At 44.1% G+C, this 22,969-nt stretch overlaps 1 protein-coding gene across 2 annotated transcripts; it reads right to left on the bottom strand.

Annotated features, from left to right (window-relative positions):
- Nucleotides 1-375: 375 nt before the first annotated feature.
- Nucleotides 376-22,679, bottom strand: cyth3a (cytohesin 3a). 2 transcript variants are annotated; one of them, XM_042083257.1, is made up of 14 exons: nt 22,270-22,679; nt 21,782-21,840; nt 12,909-12,991; nt 12,410-12,474; nt 12,240-12,306; nt 11,938-12,056; nt 10,190-10,270; nt 9,570-9,682; nt 8,133-8,281; nt 7,080-7,191; nt 4,492-4,568; nt 3,793-3,864; nt 3,438-3,592; nt 376-1,377 (listed from the first exon to the last, which is right to left on the bottom strand). In XM_042083257.1, exons 2-14 carry the CDS (start codon nt 21,816-21,818, stop codon nt 1,305-1,307), a joined length of 1,203 nt encoding a protein of 400 aa, XP_041939191.1. In that variant the 5' UTR covers nt 21,819-21,840; nt 22,270-22,679; the 3' UTR covers nt 376-1,304. The 2 variants fall into 2 exon arrangements, with proteins under 2 accessions (XP_041939191.1, XP_041939190.1); XM_042083256.1 differs by lacking the exon at nt 22,270-22,679 and having other exon boundaries at nt 21,782-22,181.
- Between the last annotated feature and the right edge of the window lie 290 nt (nt 22,680-22,969).

Here is a 22,969-nt window from a genome sequence, read left to right as displayed (position 1 = left end):
ACTGTGGGAATCCTCACCACTATTCTCGATCTTACAGATCTTACATGGCAGTGGCTCTAAAATGTTTTGTCTGCCGATCCCTTTCTCTCCAACCGGCAACATTTAGTTTCACTTTATACTTTGGATACGCCCACCAGTTTAGGAAGCACTATTATATGGGGCCTGAAAATATGCTTTCGCTTAAAGAACATATAGAAAGTATACAATACTGTACTAGCTTTAATATATGAAATCACAGCAACAAAGAAACGGTTATTGATGTATCGCCCAGTATTCAGAGCCATTCATTTAAAACAGTCAATACAAATGTTAAAACTATAACTTTACATGCTACAAAAAAACAATGAGGTAAAGGAGCATAGTCTTTACATTATGTACACATAACTTACAACTTTTAATGATGTCAAATAAATACAGGTTCTTAGGAAAACATGTCATGGTAGATCAATACACAAGTAACTGAGGAGCTCTACACAAAAAAGAACACTGGAGCATTCATTCACTATGGTAATTTTACAACTTGAAACAAAACAGATATGACTTATACTAAAAAGCTTATATTTAACAGCATCCCAGCTATCAGACCAGCTGATTCAGTTGGACACACTTTGAGATTTTTTTTATCACACCTTTACCTCAGTAAAGGACAGGAATGAACATGAAATGGACACAATAAACCTTGAGTACTACTTAAGAAGGAGATAATGTAGCAATTTGGGTAAGTCTTTCAAAATAAAGATTTAAACCAAACAAAAACAATCTCTTTTGCTACTGCTTAACATACAGTAGAACCTAAGGTAGCATGAGATATTATGATGGTGTTTTTACAACAGAGGGCCAGTAGGGGGCATCCTGGTTGCAAGTGCCCCAATAGTGCCCTGAGTACTGCATCTTAACTGCTACCTTCATGTTCAGGTTCAACTGGGAGCACACCAACACTGGCACACTCCCATACACAAAACACTAAACTCATTGCAGTTTGGCTCACTGAAATCACAGTGTGTAATTGCCATGCACTGATGTCTTCTCTAAGCTGGAGGTTTCTCCATACATAATAGCAGAGCATTATTCCAACATGACAAACCCCACAACACAGCTCTGATGAATACATCAACGGACATCTCCACGCTTGATTGTCTAGTCTATCGTCCCATGCTGATCCCCTTGAACTCCGCTGGCTCTCGCCCACCCACCCCCCACCCCTAGCCTCTGCGAAGTGGCCTGACTCAACCACCCCCAACGGAGAGAGTGAGTGGACTGGTCGTTCTCTCTGACCCGCAGGAACGCTGGCCCTCCGGTCAGTCTCACTTCTTGTTGGCCACCCGTCGTTTCCTGCTGGCCAGCATGTCGTAGAAGGGGTCCCTGCTGATGCTTGCTCTGCGAGAGGGAGAGAGGAGAGAGGGCCATCAGCAGGAGGCCATGACAAAACACCCTCATCACTCAGCCATGTCTTAGCTATTGCTCAAATGCCCTTTACCAGGACCTTTTCCAAATGAGCAGATACATGCTCACTAGCATACACTGGAGGTAGGTGGACAGTGGACTGGTACAGCAGTGGAGTGAAGTCCTGACACACTACAAACATTTAGCATCATTCTGGTAATAACTTTAGACAGTACCGGTAAGTGAAAATGATGTAAGACATAGCTTTGTTAGTTTTTTTGTAATTAAACTGTGAACATGTGTCTGAGCCAGTCACATAAATAACAACACACATTTGTTTTTATCATCTAGTCGAAAGACGTCCTAAAATAATATTTAATCATTTCAATTTAAAGTGATTTAAAAAGAAATACATGGATTCTTTCATTCAACCTTCACTGAAGCGTTTTCACATTTCACACAATTCACATCAAGAACTACTAACTCCCAAGAACTACTAACAATAACTATTTACTATTTACGCCCTCAGCAAACTCATGAGGGCAAGATAATGGTTTCTACAAGGCTATCTTTGCTTTAAAAACACAATCATTGGTTTGGTATGCACAACAGCTGATTCATGCCTTATGTCAATTTTAAGTACACATGCACGTACGTGTGTGTGTGTGTGTGTGTGTGTGAGTTTGTGCAATGGTTTCCAATACGCTCTTTGTGGTAAGATGGATGAGTGGGAGACAGTGGTGGGAGATCTGGGAGAAGAATCCAGTTGGTGTGTCACCGCTACTAGGCCTCAGACTGGGTGAATGTGTGTGCGGTCAGAGGCTGGCTGGAGGGGGACCTTGGGGGACTGAGGGAGGGGACTTCACACTGTATATATGTGTGTGTGTGTGTGTGTGTGTGTGTGTGTGGAGGGGCGTGAGTAATGGCCCAGAATTTCCGGCAGTCGCCCAGGACGTGCTGAGCCAGCCGTTCGCGCCACAAACAGACGGCGCTGACCACAGGGGCGACAGCCACCTCCCCAGCGCTCCAGTCAGGGGACCGGCGTCTGTCCCAGCGCTAATGAGACGTGCACGCGGCCGACTCTCTCTCTCTCTCTCTCTCTCTTTCTCTCTCTCTCTCTCTCTCTCTCCAGCGCTCCGCATCACACCAGACAAAACCATCCGTCTGCATATCAGCATTTCAAAGACACTCTCATCTCGCTCCACCTTTCATTCATCCAACGCTGTGCTGCAATACTACTACGACCACTACACTACACAACAACTACAGTCAATGCTGTTTCATAACGACGACTAGTGAGTTCATGGAGCATTAATAGCAGAAGGACATGGCCAAGGCGGTGTTCTTCATCCTTGGGCATTTGGAGGAGAAAGTGCCCTGGCCATGACTGTTTTTAGTCGACAGAGGAAGGTGGTGGCAGGCAGCTGAAGCAGTGCATGGGCTGAGAGTGTTCCTGGCTTGTGTGTAATCAGTGGAGTTGTTATCCTCAGGAAACCCATTTGGCCTCCAGAGAGCCAGACCTCCCCAGTCTTATCACTCACCCCCCAACTGTGAGAAAAAGATCTTGGAGTCACACGATCACACCCCAGTGCATCGCTGACTTCCGAGTCACAGGACTCCAGAGTTAAATGTTGGGAGTTACCAAAATACAATTCAGACCATTATTCACACAGCACAGAACCCCCTAAGGGGCTACCATGTATCCTGACAAACGCTCTCCACGTTTAGACCATGAAACCGTCCCTCGCGGCGTGTCTGGTGCTTCAGCAACACTAAAATGGGCAGAAAGAGCCACTGACAAGTTTCCAAGTGAGTGGAAATGTAATGCTTAATTTTGGCATTGTGTTTCTCTGATACGGCGGCCATGCAAATTCAATGAGCCCTAAAGAGGAATATCATTAACACTGTGGACGCACTGTTGGTTCCGCAACACATTTATAGCACGACAGTAGCAAGTCGTTGGCTTGAAATAGACACTTTCAAATCATGTTATGTCAAAAGTACAGTAGAGAGCATGAAAGCTCTCTTAAAATTATTCACAGTCGTGGACTTACTTGATGGATTTAATCCACTCCTCCTTCTCTTCAGTGGTTGGGGCTGATATCCTGTAGACGACATGGTTTCCCTCCACAACCCTCCCGTCAGCTTCAGTCTTGCAGGCCTTGATCACCTGGCCCTTATGGTTGGGGTTGTAGAGCTCAAAGCAATTCTGAGAACACAAAATACCATACTGAATCACAATAAAAAAAATCCAAATGTTCTTTTCCAGCCTGAAAACACAGATGCCTGCTTTGTCATGGTAGTATATGAAATGTGTTCTTTGTTAGCATTTTAAGTTTTTTCTGTCTTTTAAAACAGTGAAGTGAAAGAAGTTAACTTCATGTAATGAGGTAAACATCGACATCTCACCGGTTTCCTGGGTTCGTCGACCTCCCTGATGCTGAGGTTCTCCAGAGGAATAATCCCTCGGGGCTCCTTGTCCTGCGGAAATATTACCAGAAATATTCTGTAATCCCCCTTCAAAATCCGTGTCTTTATCATTCTTAATATAAAAATGATTAATGCCTCGACTTATTTTCGCAATATGTTTCCTGAAACAACATTGGGGAGGGCTTATGGAGGACTGTGCTTAAGAAAATGCAAACCAATCGCAATCGCAATGTGGAGCAGCTATTGTGTCTCCAGGACCGCATTACAAGCGCAGCGTTGCGGGGGATGAGAGCGGCATTATTCCCTGGGCGTCTCGGCTTAATGAGGAGGACCCAGCGGGGAAGTGATTGCCCAGGGACCCAGATCTGAGGGCTCCTTTGGGGGGGGGGCATGGCGGTGTGTTTGAAGTGGCCACATGTTCCATGTGACGGGTGAGACCCTCGCCAGATGTTTCTCCGGTATTCTGGTCATTTTGGGATGTGAGGGCAAACTCTGCATGGGGGGTACTGTCTGCTACAGCTTAGATTTCACTGATAGACAAAGAGCCTTTTTAAATAGATAAAAACCCTCTCACTATTTGTCTCTCTGTTTTTCTCCCTCCTCCCTCCCCACCTGAAGTGAAATGATGAAATGTTTCCCCAACCCAGCCGAGAGAAGCTGATGTCTGCCGTTACTTACAGTGGTGTACTCAAAGTAATACAGGCAGTTGTCGGTCAGGATGAACCACCTCCTCTTCCACGTCTTCACTCGCCCTCCTGCATGGGAGACAGGACATGAATTATAAATGACCCGTAAACTACACAGAATGGTGGAATAACTAAGCTACAGAAAAGTGCTGTGACGGGCAAGAAATGGAAGGACAACACACAGTGGCTGAGGTCATTCTCCTCCTTCAAAAACAGACAGTCCCAAGATGGTCCCAAGGCTGATTCGCTTGAGATTGCAATGATATGGCTGGCATGTCAATCAACATCAAAGCTGAGAGACAGCTGTCATGATACCTAATTAAATACTGACACCTCCATAAAATCCTGAAATGCATCTGAAGCTGCATATCATTTACTAATAGAAAACTATCTTGGTGGTATACTGTTCAAAATGCATAACCATCAACATAAAGGTAACGTATCCATAAAAAATTGTCTTAAGAAATCTTTAAAGGATGAATATATTTGTAATGTTGATTCAGGTTAAACTTTCAATGAGTGAATGTAATACACAATAATATAGACAACTCAGTTGACTGCAGTGCCATACTTAATGATGACACATTTTGAAGAACACATGGAAAAATATGTGGAAGTTAAACACGATGCAGGTTCATTTAACTATACCAGTGCAGTGCCACCTGAGTCATAGAGTGCACACTGCTCACACACTAAATAACCAGTAGGAAACCTGCATTCAAATGTGTCAATGACCTGGAATGGGCATCGGACGGCCTGGGGGTAACATTTTATTAGCCGTATGTCTTAAATGACCTGGAAAAGCTGGAAAATGTCTCATTACAATGTTTCACGAGAGTCGTAATGGTATAGTTGTGCTGTCTCAATCAGGACTGGAATGGACACATGGAGAGAGAGAGAGAGAGAGAGAGAAGAGAAGTGGAGGAAGAGGGGGAGAGAAAGAGGAAAAGCAGCATTAAACTAAATTAGTTGGCACAGTATGGAGCCTGGCAGAGAGAGGGGTGCCCCCTGAGAGAGATGGAGTGAGAGGGAGAGAGGGAGAGAAAGAGGGAGGGAGATGGAGGAGATGGAGAGAGATAGAGAGAGAGAGAGACATCAGCGGGAGAGGAGGGAATGTGGCACAGCCTCGGAGTGCCGCGAGGGAAGCCGCCTGCCAGCTCCGATCACAGCGGGGGGTGTACAGTAAACTGCACCAGATCAGTTTTTATACGCGGAGGAAAACAGGCCCTGTTTTTAGCTTCTGATACAGCTCGCAGGGAAGTCTTTCAGAGAGAGGGGGGGGGGGGGGGGGAGTGAGTGAGTGATGATGATCATGTAGAAATCTAATCTGTGTGAAAGGGTGCATGTTGATGTTGCAGCTACTGATCCTCAGAAGAGTGTGTTTTCCCCAAACACACATCACTGGCCCAAATAATGGCTGATTCTGGGCCGATTCCGGGCCAAATCCGGCCCTCGTCCCGCCCAGATCCTTTGGATCAAGGCCAAGTCTGTTCCAATAGTCTGCTGCTATAGCCTACTGGGGAGTATGAAAGAAAGTGTCTACCTGTGTTTTTAGTTTGTCTTAGTGTATGTTTTACGTAGGTGTTCTGATTTCTGTTATCAGTTAATGTATTATGTTCTGTATCTGTAGTTGTTGTAATGTCTTATACTACATGTATTAACTGCTTTGGCAATACAAGTGCCCATATGTCATGCCAATAAATCAACTTCTGAATTTGAATTTGAATTTGAAGGTGTGAAGCAAACTTTGGGGGCCTTCTGCTAAGCTTTTTAATGGGGCTGAGAATTCTAAACATGAAGGAAATACTGTGTTGGCTAAAAACTAAAATAGGGCACAGTGGAACCATTCACCATAAAAGACAAAAAAAAAAAATCCCTTATTCTTTCTTACTGCCCCAGAACATGACAGAAGCCCACCATCCATGTGAATTCACAGAGAGATAACCTGATGCCCCAGCTATGATAACTCAGTTCTCCTAACACTTGCAAGAAACAATCATTTAGTGGAAGTCAGACAAGCAAAGCTGTGTTTTTCTTTTCAATAGCCAGCTGATGTACTGATAACATGACTGCAAAGAGTGAGATATATTGTAGCTTCAGGGTCTCGTACACTAGTTTAGCGAAACAGTGGCGCCACCCAATCAAGTAACTGAAGAAGGAGGCGGTCAAAAGGAGGACATGGAGATAGCAGGAAGGAACATTTCAATCCAAACAATCCTGCAGAAAAATGGAGACAAGACAATGGGCAGCAAGGAGAAAATGCAGCTTCAGAGAGGGGTGTGGGGGTGTGGAGTGTGGGGGCGTGGGGTGTGGAGTGTGGAGTGTGGGGGCGTGGGGTGTGGAGTGTGGGGTGTGGAGTGTGGAGTGTGGGGGTGTGGGGTGTGGGGGCGTGGGGTGTGGAGTGTGGGGGTGTGGGGTGGGCGAGGCAAGGAAAAGAAAGGACAGGGCAATGTCACAGCACAGCTCAGCACAGCACAGCTCGGACATACAGATGTCCTGGCTACTCAAGGGACAGAAACATAATCCACTTGGTGAGAGGGGTTGACGAGAATGAGCCCAGCTCATCAAGTTTTTACTGACCCAGCTTTAGAAGCCAGCCTTCTCGGTCCGGGTTGAAGAATGTATGCGTCAGGTCGTTGCCATCGTCCTCGGGAATTTTGAAGGGCTCGTTTTTTATGCTTTCATATAAATTCTGTAGAAAGAAATACACACGCAAGGTATTTAGTAACCTGCACAATGAAGAGTGGCTGTGTAAAAAGGTGGCGGTGTAAAAAAGTCTATTTCAGTTTGTTCAGGATTAGGCACCCAGGTCTTAATTTATTTTTAGGAGTTGAGGAAGTTGTTCCATTTAAAAAAAAAAAAAGTATTTAGTGAGAAATATCTTTAAACACTTTCATTTTTCCACCTTCTACTGCAGTTTGTTATCTTTGACATGGCAGAGAAGGAGCATCTGGGACCAGTAAATAGCCTCTACCACACACTGTGCTATGCACACTGACAGCAGCTAACATGCTGACAACACTCACAACCCTCTATAATTAACAAACACATCTTGTCTGTGACTTTCCATAGTGCGGATTCAGGGCACATCCAGTGGGAGCAGTATTAAGCATGCTTTCTTGCAGAATATGCTGGTGAAGTGAAATGTCGTCTGTTACTGTTTTCCTACTGCTGAGGGCAAACAAAACAAGTAAAAACTCTGCTGTGGGTGAACCATTATCACCACAGTGTCATTGTTCCTATGTCTCTTCCTTTGCTTCCGGAGTTAAAAAGCAAAAACATTTGGGCAGGCCTATCCCATTTGCAACTGATGTACTGTGGTCTGTTATATCTACATAAATTGTATCTGCAATTGATGTACTGTATACTGTCATATGTAAATAAGTTATGTATATTTATATATATTGAAATAATATTTAATTCTTTTTACAGTAGAATCATGGACATTATCAGTCATGTATAACAAATGTTTCTGGAAAGAATGTGCCTATATAGGTTCTGTTTATTTGTCCTCGCCAAAACTGAGGTATTAGAACCCTTCAATGACTGAAAACCCATTTTGAAGACCCTTATAAGAGTGTGAGAATGGCTCTAGTGTTCTAGTGCGTGGCCTGGAGCAGAGGGACCCCTCACCCTGAGCAGCTCCTCGGGCAGGTCTCCTCCCTCGTTGATCCCTCGGTTCATGGAGATGAACCTCTCCACTGGCGGCTTGTCCCTCACGTTGGGGTTGTGCAGGCTGGTGTTCAGCATGATGATGGCGAAGGAGAGCACGTAGCAGGTGTCTGTGGAGGAGACCAGGGGTCACTTTCAACCCTGCATGTGTCTGGCCAGCTCTGTTGTGTCACAGGTGTGCAGCCAAAACATACTGTACTCCCGCCTATCTAGGTCAGAGGTCAATATTCACTTATGAGTGTTTGAGTATGTATGAGTGAACATATCTTTTTAGCACTAAAGCTTGTGCTGCTGCAGAACTAAATGCAGGTTTACAAAGCAATGAATAGTTGATTCAACACCATTCATTCATTCATTCATTCATTCATTCATTCATTCATTCAACACCACTGACGTATGCTTTTCATTAGTGTTGAGTTTAGTGGACGTTGTTTGGACAACACTGAGCTCACATTGTGCAGTGACGCAGCTCTGCACGCTACAAAGGGATAGTCATATTCTCCCTCCCCAGCACTGCTGAGTCTCTTTAAAGAGAAAGCGAAACTCCTCCTGAGAGTTGCTCCGCTGCCATTCCGTGACTCACACATGCACTGTTTATGAATCCGTGACCATTGGAGCTCTTTGTGAGGAAACACTATTAAAAAAAGGAGCGGGCGCTCATGAATATTAACGCTCTGACGCACAGCAGATTCTGTGTGTGAATAAATCACTATCGTGCGCGCGCTCCAAACTCAGCCCCCTACTATAGACTGAGTTGTATTGCAGAGAGTCCCCCACTGTGACAGTACCAACACAATGGCACAGTAGGCTGCGCATATTATGCTATCTTCTGGCATGTCATACAGGATTCTGCAATCCCCCAAAACACATTGTTATTCAGATCCTGAGGCTGTGTTTCTTTTTCCATGTAATATACATTGCAACACTATAGGGGATTGGTGATGGTGCAATTTTAAAGTATACTGCAAAGCAATTATGTTGAAATTTCCACTATATTCTACGAGGCAATCTTGCAACGCATGCCTTGCATTGTTTTTGGGTCAAGCCAATGATACTAGAAATGATGTATGTTTCCTCTATGAAGCTCTAAGTTTTATGATTTTACATAACATTCTGCAATACAACGGCATTATGAGCTTGCCTGTGGTAATGAAAAAAAGTTTTTTATAATGAGGTTTTAATGTTGGGCAACGAATCCCCCCTTTCTCTTTCTCTCTCTCAGACACACAGCGGGGCGCATGCAGCTCCACAAAAACAGTTCCAATATTTAGGCCACAGAGTATGTGCTGCAAATGAGCATGGAGACACAATCATGCTCTTCGCCGAAATTCATTCTGTTTCTAATGATCAGACACCGCTGTAATTAAATAATAAAACAGAGTTCTGTGTAAGGCTGACCTGTTGACTGGAAGACCCCTGGGTTGCACTGGCAGTACCGGGATGCAAACGCCTCCATCATCCGGTCAATCTTCTGGGCTTCGCCGGGTAGCCTGAAGCTCCACAGAAATTGCCTAGCGTGAGGAATAGGAAGGTAAATCAGGGAGTGATTCACACACGCCCTTCCACGCGCCTCAGTTCTGACTTACCTCTGAGAGAGCAGGGGAACAGACAGATGTGAAATTGTGCATCTACACTTCTGCGTGCTAATTAAATGATCTCATCAGCAAAGAGCTTTCATGTGTGACACTTAGATCAAAAGACAGTCACTAATATGCTGAATTATATGTCTATAATCTATTGGTCTATGCTTGTTTGCTTGTGTCTGCTATATCTCTTTAATGATGTAGCAGTGTTCTTTAATGCCACTGACACCAACAAACATCCCTAAACGTAAAAAAGATAAACACCATGCAAAATACATCCCCTTAAAGGTCACAAAAAATTGACAAAATTATAAGGCATCCACAAGGATAGGGTTGTTATTTGTCTTAAAGAAAGACATGGGCGTGCAGTGCCACATAATTCAGCTGAAGGGCCTTTTCCATGCCTCAGTGTGATTGAGAAAACAAGCGCCTCACCTCAAAGCCTGCACCAGGTTCAGATCTGCAAACTCGTGGAGCTCCACGAAGGCCTGCAGAACCTTGATGTTGAAGTCATCCCTGAGGAGAAGAGGAAAGGTATTCCAATCAGGAGGAGCAAAGCAAAGCAAAGCAACGCTCAATTACCAAGGGAGCATTAAAAATAAGAAATGAAATAGCTGCACAGTTTGAGTCCGGAATGGGGAAAGCGATATTTCCACTGTGATGGATTCTGTCCTATTGGCACCTCTCAGAGTTTCAGGCATTTCTCTCTGCTGATATTGACAGGAGGAGTGGGGCACTGGCCAGAGAAAAATCTGGATCCAATCTTAAAAAGCCACGGCTTCAAAAACACATTTCTGCTCGATCCAGTTGACGTTTGGAAAGATCCTGGCAACCATCAATCAAAAGATTTAAATCTCGAGAGGGCCAAAACCCAGGCCACTTCAGATGAGACAGCACTCTGGAGCCATTAACTGTGGCCAGGCTCTGATAACACTGATAACACTGTAATCCAATTTGACCAAGAAACAAGCGCTAGCAACATGCAGAGCACACAGATACTGGTCCCTGATAGCATGCTTACCAAGCGCCAACTAACTGGAGCAACATCTTTGAAGGCAATCTCTTGGGTTTACACTGCAGCTCTGCTACATAATGAACTGAGATCATTAATCTGGAAACTCTAGTCTTTCCCTCAAAAGACACAGCCTATGGTGACTATACTACCTATAAATACACAGTACATATAGGGTACGTAACATACATTATGCGATTAACATATCTGATAAAAGAGTGAGTCAATGGACCAATTTCCTGCAACATATGGCTGATTACACGCACTCTCCTTGAGTCACTCGCTCCGCAGCAAGCTTGTGACCATAATGAGACGTAATAATAGGTTCCCGTTTGAGTTCCTCGCATAAATACAATTAGCAGTAATTGCTAATTACACCTCTCCTCTACTTTTGCTTACAGTTGCCTGCGAGTGGGAAGGCGATGCTTTCTTTGAAGAGGCCCTCGAGTCTAGCTACAGCCCTCCGGGGAGGCCAGACTGTCAGCTGCCTGCTGCGCTCACAAAAGAACTCCTTCATTTGCTTCAATGAGTGGAGTGGAGATTATCTTCTCACTTCAGGTAAGGACAGTGATGGATCTCATTACGGATGGTTTCCTGAGATCATGGAGGATTTATTTTGGCCTCGCTATGCTTAAGAGACGTGGTCACCTTTGATTAAAAAATTCTCATAGATGAAAAGCTTATATCACTGAGGTGGCTTGATGGCATCATATCCTGATTACATTTTTAAAAATTCATGCCAGTTTTAAAGTTTGATAGAGCTTAACCATAAATCTGCTTGCAAATGTAACTTTTCTAATATGTGGGAGTATATCTGGCAGGTTAAAGGAGCGGCCTATTCCAACAAGCATTGACCACACAGCCACAAGTAACCACACACACTGCATTTTCACAAGCCAGTGTCAACTCTACCAGATGAGGATAATAACATTTTATTGCCAATGAGATACCCAGAGGGGCAATCAAAGAGATAAGACATCTATATTTCCAGACATTGGTGGCCATTCTCATCAGTAAAATGGTATATTCAATTTCCTGAACAGATGGGCTAAGATTTTAAGATTTACAGGAGTGTAATCTTAGAGCATATATCATTCATCAAGACTCAAACCAAAAAGATCTAAGACATTATCTCTGTTCTCAAGCCCCCATTTGTGCCAAATGATCTTACCTTTCGCCAAGATAATCTCCGATGACCGTTTTGTTGAGGCCTTCCCCTTTGTACAGGAACTGTGCAATGTCCTCTGGCGTATGTTGCAAAAGGTCATTTTCCAGCAGAAACTGGATGCCCTGAAAGCAACACCAGGTTATTGTCCCGTGCCACATGTCCAATGCATAAACATAAGATAGTTACCAATGTGCTCATTAATAAATGCATTTATCTAATCCCCCAGGGATCTGTTAGTTGTTGCCTAATTGGCCAAACGTAATTAATGAATGTATCATACAGCTGGTGTGCCAATGACGACTAACCTTTTTGGGATCCATGTTGAATTTCTTCCTCCCAACTGCAATCTGTTTGTTTCTCTGTGTCGTTTTGCTACAGAAAGAAGAGAAATTGAGAGCAGTCGTACTACTTTTATCTGTCTTTTAGCTATCTGTGATTAAAAAAACAAATGAACACAGAATTCTGTGATACTCACCTTTCTCCAACACATGTTAACTGCTCAATCTCAGTCATCACTTCAGAGATCTCTAACTTTAACCGCTGCAAAAGAGAGCAATTGTATTGTGTATAAAGAATATGTAATCTACAAGGTTGAATGTACAATACAGATGGTACGTTTAGCTGGGCATTCTGTTTTGTCTTTGTTGGTTTGAATATGCTAAAAGAACAGCATATCAAAGATCAGAGCAAAAACAGTCAGCATGAACAACCAAATCTGTCAGCACGCTCTGAACACCAAACCATTAATGTTCAAAGACTTTGAGGATTAAAACACAGTCAACTGTGTATTGCAACTGTTCCTCAACCTCAAACGTAAACACAGATCAAACCGCTCAACAAGGCCTGCATTCATGCAACAACAGCCAAATTTCAGCCAGTTTGTCTCCCGCTGGTAATACAAAGGAGCACAAAATAGGGAGTGTTCCATTACTCAGACAATCAACACTGGCCAAATGAGATTCCAACCACAATACCTCAATGTCATCCAGGAGCTCCTTCTTCCTGCGTCGTATGTTTGACAGCTCGTCTCTCTCCTCCACAGAGAGGTCCTCAGGTACTGCAGAAGAACACACCAACAGTAGGCATCAGACTCATACTGTATACAGTACATACTAACTCATGTATTACCTATGACACAAGTGTAGATGCAGATGGCATACTACAGTACATTCTAACATGCTACATACTATATGTCCTACATACTACATATAGTATGTTATGCTACATACTTATTTATACTGTATATCTTATATACCACCAGTGTCTAATATACAAGATCAACGGGTACACATCAAAGTAAAAACCTCTTATGAATCAGAAGACAATAGAGTTTTAATGAGTTGCGATTGTGACCAAAATGTCTTCAGAAGGAAGTAATTAGATTAGGGGAAAAAATCCATTTAGGATTATGTTTCTCTTCTCTTAAATTGAGAAACAGGAGTGCACCCTCATCTTCCAGCCGCAGGATGAAAGCAAGTGGCGCTGGTGCTGAGGCTGAGCGAACATGTGCAAATCCAGCGCTGGAAGCCAAGTCGAGAGGAAGACGCTCTGATTGCCCTAATTAATCCAGCCTATGAGCCAGCTGAGGTGTTCACTTGGAGAGAGGAAATGACATGTGCTTTTCAAAGAGCACGTTGCGGTGATTACCCAGGTTCGTACAAATTGAGCAAACAGTCTGCTCACAATCTCCGGAAACAATTACAGCTGTTCACTCAACTCGACGGTTAAAATGTAGGGTCAACAGGTTTTAGTACCATCCTTATCTAACATGTCAAATATGGGGGCAGCAGCAAGGTTATATGCATTTAGCATGCTTAGCCCACTGAATAACTGATCCTGTGTACCATGATTCTATATCATTTTTAAATGTTGTTCTTGGCATTAACTTCAAGTCTTTTATGGAACAATAACATGCTGTGGTGTTAAGGAAGACAAAGTGATGTAAGGTTTGGCTACATCAGGCACAATACAAGTACTTCCATCACTTTTTCCATGGCTGCTTTACATTCAAGTTGTCCTATTTAGAGTGTGGGTGTGTGAGTGATTGTGGAGATTGGTGACATGGAATTAACCCCCGAATCCCATCCATGATCACATCCATCAGGCTTTGTTTTAGCACATTATGTAATTGTACACCAGAACGGGGAACAGGAGCCATTTGGGAGAGGGTGAGGGGGAGTGTTTCCTCCTGTGAGGGTGTTGCTTCATGACAATGGGGTGAATGTGTGCCGCCATTATATCTGCAGCTCAGCAGAACAATAACGCAATTAACACAGTTCACCTCCGTTACCCAGTGGTGCTTATGATAAATATGTACGGTCTGATTTTATTTTACTTAAAGGAAATGGCTGGTGGTTATTTAACGACGGATATTTTTTAATTTGCTCCATAAAGTGTGATCTGTAATCTCCATTTTCCTCAGTGAGGAGAACGCCTGAGGGGGTTGCCAAACATTATATTTGGAATTTCATTGGGAAGTGCAGATTAATTATGGGAAAAGGCACCCTGGGGCCTTTTTCGTCAGGGTTTTTCCTATGAAAATAGTCAGAGAATGTGGATAATTCATTTTTAATTAATAACGTAGGCCTAACGTTTTATTTCAATTCTAAGAGTTTCACCACTGTGCAACACACTGACCTCAGCCAGTGGTGACATCCCACAGTGTGTATGCACTTAATTAAAGTGTGCCATTTAGGCTTTGAGACAGGATATTTATGGCAATAATCCGAGTGCTATACCATGCATGTACAGGAGGAGAACAGTGTGAAGAGAGATATGCCTACATGATCAGAAGAGTACAGGACTTTCAACATGTTCCCTGGAGAAAAGAGAGTGATCATTCAAACCAAGCAACAGACACGTGTCAATCTACACATCAGATGATATATGGAGCCTCAATTAAATTCTCTCTCTGATGAAGTTGTATACATGAACGGATGCACAGCACAGATGGCATGCAAATATGCATTGGCAGGATTAGACTGCATTGGCTTAACTCCACATCTGCACGAGTGCTACAACACATCTGCATCCAACATGGGGAGGAGCGCTCAGGCAAAATTAATTCAGTCAAGTGTCCAGCCAATGGAATTAGTACTGCAAATCAAGGTGTGTTTTCTTTACTTTCAGAGAGCTTGGAGTCTCGTCCACTACAAATCACATCTACATATGCTCAAATAATTGAGGAAGACTTCCAACTCCATGAGAAAATGTGACACTCTGAGTAAAATAAACAGTAAACAGTCGTTGCTGAGCTCCTGAGGATGTCAACAAAAACACTCCATGTTGGCCATGGGAGTTAGCTGAGTATCCAGGACAGTAATGGAGATTACAGAGAGAGAAGCAACACACACACACACACACACACACACACACACATACACACACACACACACACATCCATTGGGAATTCCCCCTGCTGACTGCCTCTCTGACACACCACGCCACAGGGGCTTTGGCCTCCGCTCCGAGGGCCGAGGGGCCGAGAGAGAGAGCGCGCGCGAGAGAGAGAGACACGTGCGGCGAGTCAGGGCTCCTAACAGCCTCTATAATCTACATTTTGTCCCTAATCCCCCTAACCGTATCTCACCCAGTGTGCCATGGCCCGGGATGGGCTGCCAGCTGGCTCTAATCCGCCCAGCGAATCCACAGCGATTAACCAGCGCCTCATCTTAGACTATGGCACCGGGAGAATACTCCACACACACAGATGTGGCCCAGCGTTCACCACTAACCTACTTTAGCTGTCATGATTATACTCCTAACCAGCACTTTCTGCAGAGGCAGCAGCAGCACAAACATCTTTATATTTTCAGAAATGTATTTAGGCCATATATTAATATGTTATTCACTAGGGGAAAAAAAGAGAGGGATGAGTAGAATTCCATCCCCGTATCATACAGTATCTTGAGAGTTCTGAGCAGCAAAAACTCAGCAAGGTGCCAGTATAGCTAAGAAAAGTCAAGCATGCATACGAGAATTTCAAAGAGGCCTGTTTAAAGGAAATCTGAGTCAATGTGTTCTGTATCGACGGAAGACATCAACAGCTAAATGGGATGATGTCATATAAATTATGGTGATATGGGTGGACTTGTTTCCTGGGAAAAAGGTCTGGCTGAGATCTTCAACTGAATGCCGGTGATGTCATTGGGGAGCTCTCAGACTAATGGCAATGGTACTCCATTAAGTTGTTCCTGCCTGTGACTGACCGCTCTGCCCTTGTTCAGCTTACAGAAGATGCTGACCTGCTGTTAGGTCACATAAAAGCAATGACCAAGACATTCTAATATTATCAACATGCATGCTGACACTGTACTGAACAGCATTTCTATGACACCAGCTTTCAGCACCTACAGGCCATATGTTTCCATTTAGAGAGATGATGAAATGGACACTGTTGTCCTTGGCTCTGTAGCCTTCTTTGTCCTTACATTGTAATTAACCAATGAGACAAAGGCAAAAAAAAAAAATCAAACTTCAAGACCTGATTGCAAAATGAGAGAGAACCTCCCCCCCACTCCCACCCCCTAATTTTGGAAACCCTTAAGGCTATCTTGATCCTCTTACTTCCACTAAATCTGTTTATTTATAAAACAAAAGAATTAACAAGGAGGCGGAGAGAAAACAATGGCACATCTGCACAAGCTCAGTGTAGGGAGGGACGACCAGCATCTATTAAACACATGCCACGGCACCATCGTTGAGAATGGAACATTAAACTGTCTGAAAAATATAGTCACTGGAAATACCCTCAAAATTAACTCATTCTTGCTGAAGAAATGGTAGTAATACTGAATTATAGCTGTATCCTCAGATATGAACAGTGCTTTTGTCCTTGTGGAAAATTGTGAGGGAAGATTTGCAAATTAAACACATATGGAGTGTGAGGAGGCTATTGTCTCCTCTGTCTAATTTCAAACTGCTGTTAAACCTTCATTCTGGATCGTGCTGGTGTGAACAGTATGAGCGCCTAAACGAACCAGATCCTGTCTCCCCACTGAAGACTGCGGTTCAGCCGTCTGTGACGTGGGTGTGGGGAGAACAACAACACCAACGAGACCTCACACTTCCACACCACATTAAAAGACCACAGCTGTACAGCAGGAAATTAACGTCTTTTGCAAACTCATAACCAGACCTCTCAAAAAGGTTATTATGGCTGGCGTCAAAGATAACAGGACCCCACCATCCAAAAGCACCTCTTTAATACCTTTGAAGGGGCTAATGTCACACCACAGAGTGTTTCCCACATATGCATCAGGTTATAACACATGGGCTCTCTTATGTAATAGCCACTCTGCCCTTTCTTCGGGTCAGGCCTCTGACTCTGGTCAGATAAACCCGATAGGAATGCTGGCATGCTGGGGGTCACCCACTCTGGCATTCCAGAAAGGGTTAGGGGTCCGTGGACTCGAGCTTCCCGGTGGCCAAAACCAGATCCAAGCTCTCTCTTTCTCCTTCACTGCCAGTATCACAACGCCCTCACGTGCCCCGAAGAGGCCTGGCATCGGCCAGGGAGGAGCTGTTTTGCCCGTGAGATGCCTGTGCTGCAAGAGTTTTCCATCACGGTGAAACTCAAGTCGACTGGCGGTTTGCTCTCTGTTTTGCGTCTTTCTCACTTCCCTCCTTCTCTCCAAGAGCGGGAAAACACACGCCCCACACCCATGCGCGTCCAGCCCACGTCCCAAACAGAGAGCACTTTGCCATGTACCGCCTCAGGCCGTTTTCACGGCAAAAGAAAACATCTTGGAAACACAGCCCCCCCGCCAAGTACTGCCTCAAATCAATGCCACATGCTTGTGCAGGGCCAGTAAGACTGCAGCCATTTACGAGCTCGCCTCTCCTCCAACGTGGCCACTGGCCACGTCTACTTCATATCTCAGCTGAAAAACAACCCCATGTCTAAATCAACGCTAGGCAAAATGTGCAGTGTAAATCCAAGCTTGTGAGCCTCCACTAACAGGGCAGAATGCTTCTCTAAATCTCGTGATAAGTCTAGAGATGATACATTATGGGCGGGCGTATGCGGCGGCTCGCGGTATTCTTTGCACGTGTGGCCTAATGTTTTTGATCCTTTTAAGCCGCAGATATGCCACATTTAGAAGCCAACAAACAGGGATTCTAGAGCGAGAGAGCTTATGTCTTTCAACAGGGCTAGGTGCGTAACGCTTTAGGCCTGGCAAACATCTCCAGCTCAGAGTCCTGACCTCGCATGGCATCAACACGCACGCTGCGAAAGATGATGACACCGCTGATGAGAGGATGCCCGCTGCCCAGTGCCCACAGTGCCATGCCTGGTGCCAGACAGAACCCCAGGGAGAGTGCGAGAGACCAGACGCCAGCACGCTCACAGTGTCAATAACTCTTTCCCGGAGGCTCCTCTGGGCCTCTCCCCCTTGATTACCACCCCTGTCCTACCAAAACTGTTATTACCGGGGCGCAAGGGCGCTTGAGTTCATGTTGTCAAAGCATGGAGGCAAGAGATCCTCCATGCAGAGTATGGGCGTGTGGTGCACACAGGCTGCCAACCAGTTTCCATGCACCAGTTAATGCATTAAAGACCGAGTGGAAAAGGCAGGGGAAAAAAAACACGGCACAGCATTAATGGGAAGGACAACAAGCAAATGGACTGTTTGCAGAGTGTCCATTCTGATAAGATTGTCTGGTGGACAGGGGTGGGATTTTACACACATTTTGACCCCACTGGCGTGTGTGTGGTGCAGCCACCCCCCCTCTTCCGAGGCCAACTTTTTCAGAGAATAGGAGGAAGAGGCCAACTCACATGGCTATTCCCACGGTCAAAAAAAAGAAGAAAAAAAAAAGAAAAAAGCATTGAGTGAAGGAGTCACTGTGGTTGCCGGGGATCATGATACACAGTTCACTGGCAATCGCCCACTGGATGTGAAAAGGCACATTTCTTTCCCCTGGTCCAGTGATGTCAGACACGCCTTGGCAAGACCCTGAAGCACACATGGACTGTAAACCAACGAGACCGAATCCCAAGGCAGAAAACATCCTCATGCAAACTCTTACCATTCCCAGACTGAATAGCTCTCACGTCTGTTTTCAATTTTCCACCCCAACTCCATACTGAATCTATAAATAGACCCTGATTGCAATAAACAGTAATGAGTTACAGCCCATCTCTCACAGAGGCGAATACAGCAGCTCTTTTTTTTCTACGAACCATGTGGAGCCCAAGTCAAAGCGGTGAACTGAGTGACACAGTGGTTTGGGTTGGCATGGAGCGCAGTGTGTTCCTTAAAGTATCAGCACCTCAGTGCTTTGTGTGTCACATGCATCTGATACCAGACAGAACCCATTGTTTGATATGCATCAGAAACAGCCATACTCCCTGTCTATATGTGACTGTGATAGTCCCTGTCTATACGTGACTGTGATAGTCCCTGTCTATATGGGACAACAGCATCACGACAAGCCTGCCGGCTGACTTCCTTCCTTGCTATGCAAGATCCACTCAGTCACCAGAAGCAGAAGTGCTCCTCCATCTCCTTCACCACATATGTGAGTGACACCCTGGATTGATTCGTCTCCTAGCTGGGACTGGATGCAGAACATACAAATCAGCCGGCAATCCAAACACTTTATCTCGCACGTGTTCTAATTACACCCAGTCGCATTATGACCTTCATTGTGAGTGGATGGCTGTGCGGAGACTAATGGGCTTTTTAACTGCCTTTCTGTGTGATTGATCACACAGCACCGTGGCGGGGAGGATACTCGCACCAAATCAGAGGCACGGTGTCCGTCAGATGAGCCAGTCTGTCTTGTGCAGCTTTCAAATGCTCTCCCATGCCATCCATGCTGCTTGAGATGCACTGCTGGTAGTGGGACCAGACAAACTAGATGGCATCCTGAAGCAACTGCCTCTCTTGAATAAATAGTCCCATGTTTGTGAGTACCTGTGACAATAGTGGCCCTTCTTACGTTCAAACAGTTCTACGGTTCTACCAAGTACTCCATATGTTTCCACAAAGAACTAAAAGAATGGGTTCTTGTTCTGAATAGGGCAATGTGGAAGTAAACTTTTCCAGGACTGTTCATTTCTTTATTACCAAAGTAAAAACTGTTGTGTTCAGGTCAGAATAAACCGGAAACACAGAACAGAGGACAAACACAGCCAGTAAATATCTTGTCCCTTAATTGTTTTTGTCTGTGACATGATCAGACGGCACTGTGCCCACCACCCAGTGGTCACGATGCAGCCCTGTGCAAAATCATTTCCATTTGATTAGGATCAAATCTTTCCAGTCTGATCACAAGGCCACAAGATTGTCTGCACAGACAGGCTGCCACGTGAACCACAGGACATAGCTGACTGCCCGTGCACAAAGCCAGCTCTATGGAGACTCTAAACCCTGGCCCAGACAAGAGAGGGACTCCAGTCCCACTGGTCATGCAGCAAAGATACAATCTCAGTCGGCAGCAGCCCATGCAATATTGAAGGTCTACATCCTCTCACACACTACCCCCTCCCCATAAATGCTCTCTCTTAGTACACACAGGCCCATAGCATTTAATCTGGGAGATTTCCTGACATTCCAATGCCATAAATGCAAGTATACTTCACCTTACAGCTGCTGAATCCAATCAACTCACTCAAACCAAGGCTTGAAATGGATTTGAGATAGGCTACAGTGGTTCCTTTTTCCTCTAAGTGCTGATATGTAGACTATGGTATGTGTTAGAATCGGGAAAACATTGTGCAAGGTGTATAAGTATAAGTATATAAGTATATATACTTTTTTGATCCCGTATGGGAAATTTGGTCTCTGCATTTAACCCAATCGGTGAATTAGTGAAACACACTCAGCACAGAATCAAAGGCATGTCTATAAATTATATAAAAAAGACAGTAATTTCCAAGTCATTATAGAATTGCATTACTTTACATCACTTGGTTATGTATGGAACTTCGTCTGCAAGAAGTGATGATTATTTTCTGGCGGCTACACTTAGGCTACAATAGACTACACTAAATATCTCTTTGCCCCCTGCCAGTGCCAACAGATTAACATCTTCCAGGGGTTACGCGCTGAGGTTTTCCGCGTCTACTGTAGCCTAGGCTACGACACTGAGTGATTGATTTATGCCTTTTATGTGCACTTAAATACCAGATGGATAAGCTATAAGAAGAAACTACGTTTTCCTATCATTCGTTAACTCTCATCACATCGTTGCCTATGGTTTTCTTGCCACTGGCGACCGCCACACAACACCAATTACACGCTCTCGACCGTCAAGCACAGCATGTCTTCCCTCTTCACTTCAAAGCATCGCCAACTAAGATCAAGCACTGAACTGACAAATAATGCATCGCATTGCTACACTTATTTTGGGTTATAGCCTAGCCTAAGCTGGACTGGTCTCTCCCAAGAAAGCCATAATAATAAGCAATCGCGAAGTTTGACAGCACACTCATTTAATAAGTTGCAGCCAATAGTTTAAGGTCCAAATAATTATATTTCATCTTATATAAAGGCAACTTTAGAGCTACAATCTATACATTTTATGCGGTTTAACATTTAAATCTGATAGGCCTATTACATAGGCTATAGCATCACACATTTTGCCGATGGACTGTGTCAAACTTCAATCGGAATCTGTAGACTACAGATCGTGGACTTGCCTCGCGCTGAGAAATTTCCATATTATCAGTGTAGTAACACTAACCTTGAATATGTTTGCGTATTAATAAAGGCGACACAAGAAATACATTGCATTCTTCATTCACTTTGCATGCATTCAGATCAAATAGATACTTTAGTCTATCTGCTCATTTCATACGCCAGCATGGTTTAATATGGTCAATGAATTGGCATCCTACCTCTGCTGTCTTCATCCATGTTTACACCTCCAGACATAGTGATGAAACAATCCCAGCGGCTGGTGGCGAGGGGGAAAACAACTAAAAAACGATCCTCTATTCAACAGTCGGACGGCTAGTCTATGTCAATTGTGTTGACAGTGTTTAATTTATTCATTTAATTCCACGGTTTTTCAAGTGACGAAGTGAGTATACATAGGCTACATATGACAATGTTATCACCTACAAACTCGATATAGCAACGCCACAATCTAAGGTATCTGACGTGTTTCTGCCATGAAAAATTGTGGGTAGCCTACTCCGTCCTCTGTTTCCCATCACAGGCTCCACTCACTGTTTCAATGGTTTGTTACAAGCAGCTCCATCTCCTCAATATACTACACGTCATCACTATGCTCCGCCCTATTAAAATGTGCAAACCTCTCATTTCATTTTCTTGGTCTGGTCTAAACACAGCGCTGCTGAAAATGTGAAGGAAAAATACTTACCTTAATCTTTACTGTCACGTATGCAGGTTTATCATATTCAGCTTCAGCTCTCAAGGATTGCTGATTGTCTAAGCCTACAGGATAGAGGCTAATAAAATAAAATAAAGTATAGTGGGTGCTAAGATCAAATAAAATCCACTGGCACTGGGCTAGAAGATTGCATCCAGACAATTCTTACTTCCCAAGAAATAGGCAACAAAGCTACAGGGGATTTTTTCCCTAAATTTCTTTGTGAGAGTCTGGTGAATTATTAACTCTCTTCAAACAAGCCTAGAGGATACAAAGTCCATAACAAACCGAATCACATGTTGTTTCTATGTAACACATTTCACACAGTTTATAGGTTCATCATTCATTCCAATGGTCTATGTTCCGTCTGGGATCTGAGATTCCTGGTATTCCGAATTGTTTCATTCCATTCCATAACTTCACTATACCGACTCAGAAGAGAGCTTGTCCGAACATATAGCTTTGATTACACAACATCATTATGTCTTCCTAATTCTCTCTTCTTGGGAAGTGTGGCGATAAGCGGGGAGTTTTGGGAGGTTAGGGATGTCTAGATGTCTCTGAAGATTATGTGTCCTGGCCTGCTATATCAGTGCTGACAGTCATGACTTGATGAGGTTCCTGAGGACAGCCTGAAACGGTGAGCATAGCACATGACCTCTGCTGGGCCTGCGGGACAGGACAGCAAGCA

The sequence above is a fragment of the Alosa sapidissima genome, chromosome 24 (assembly GCF_018492685.1).
Source record: "Alosa sapidissima isolate fAloSap1 chromosome 24, fAloSap1.pri, whole genome shotgun sequence".
Lineage (NCBI taxonomy): Eukaryota > Metazoa > Chordata > Actinopteri > Clupeiformes > Clupeidae > Alosa > Alosa sapidissima.
Note: the sequence above shows the minus strand (reverse complement) of the source record. Positions and strands in the feature narration are given on the sequence as shown.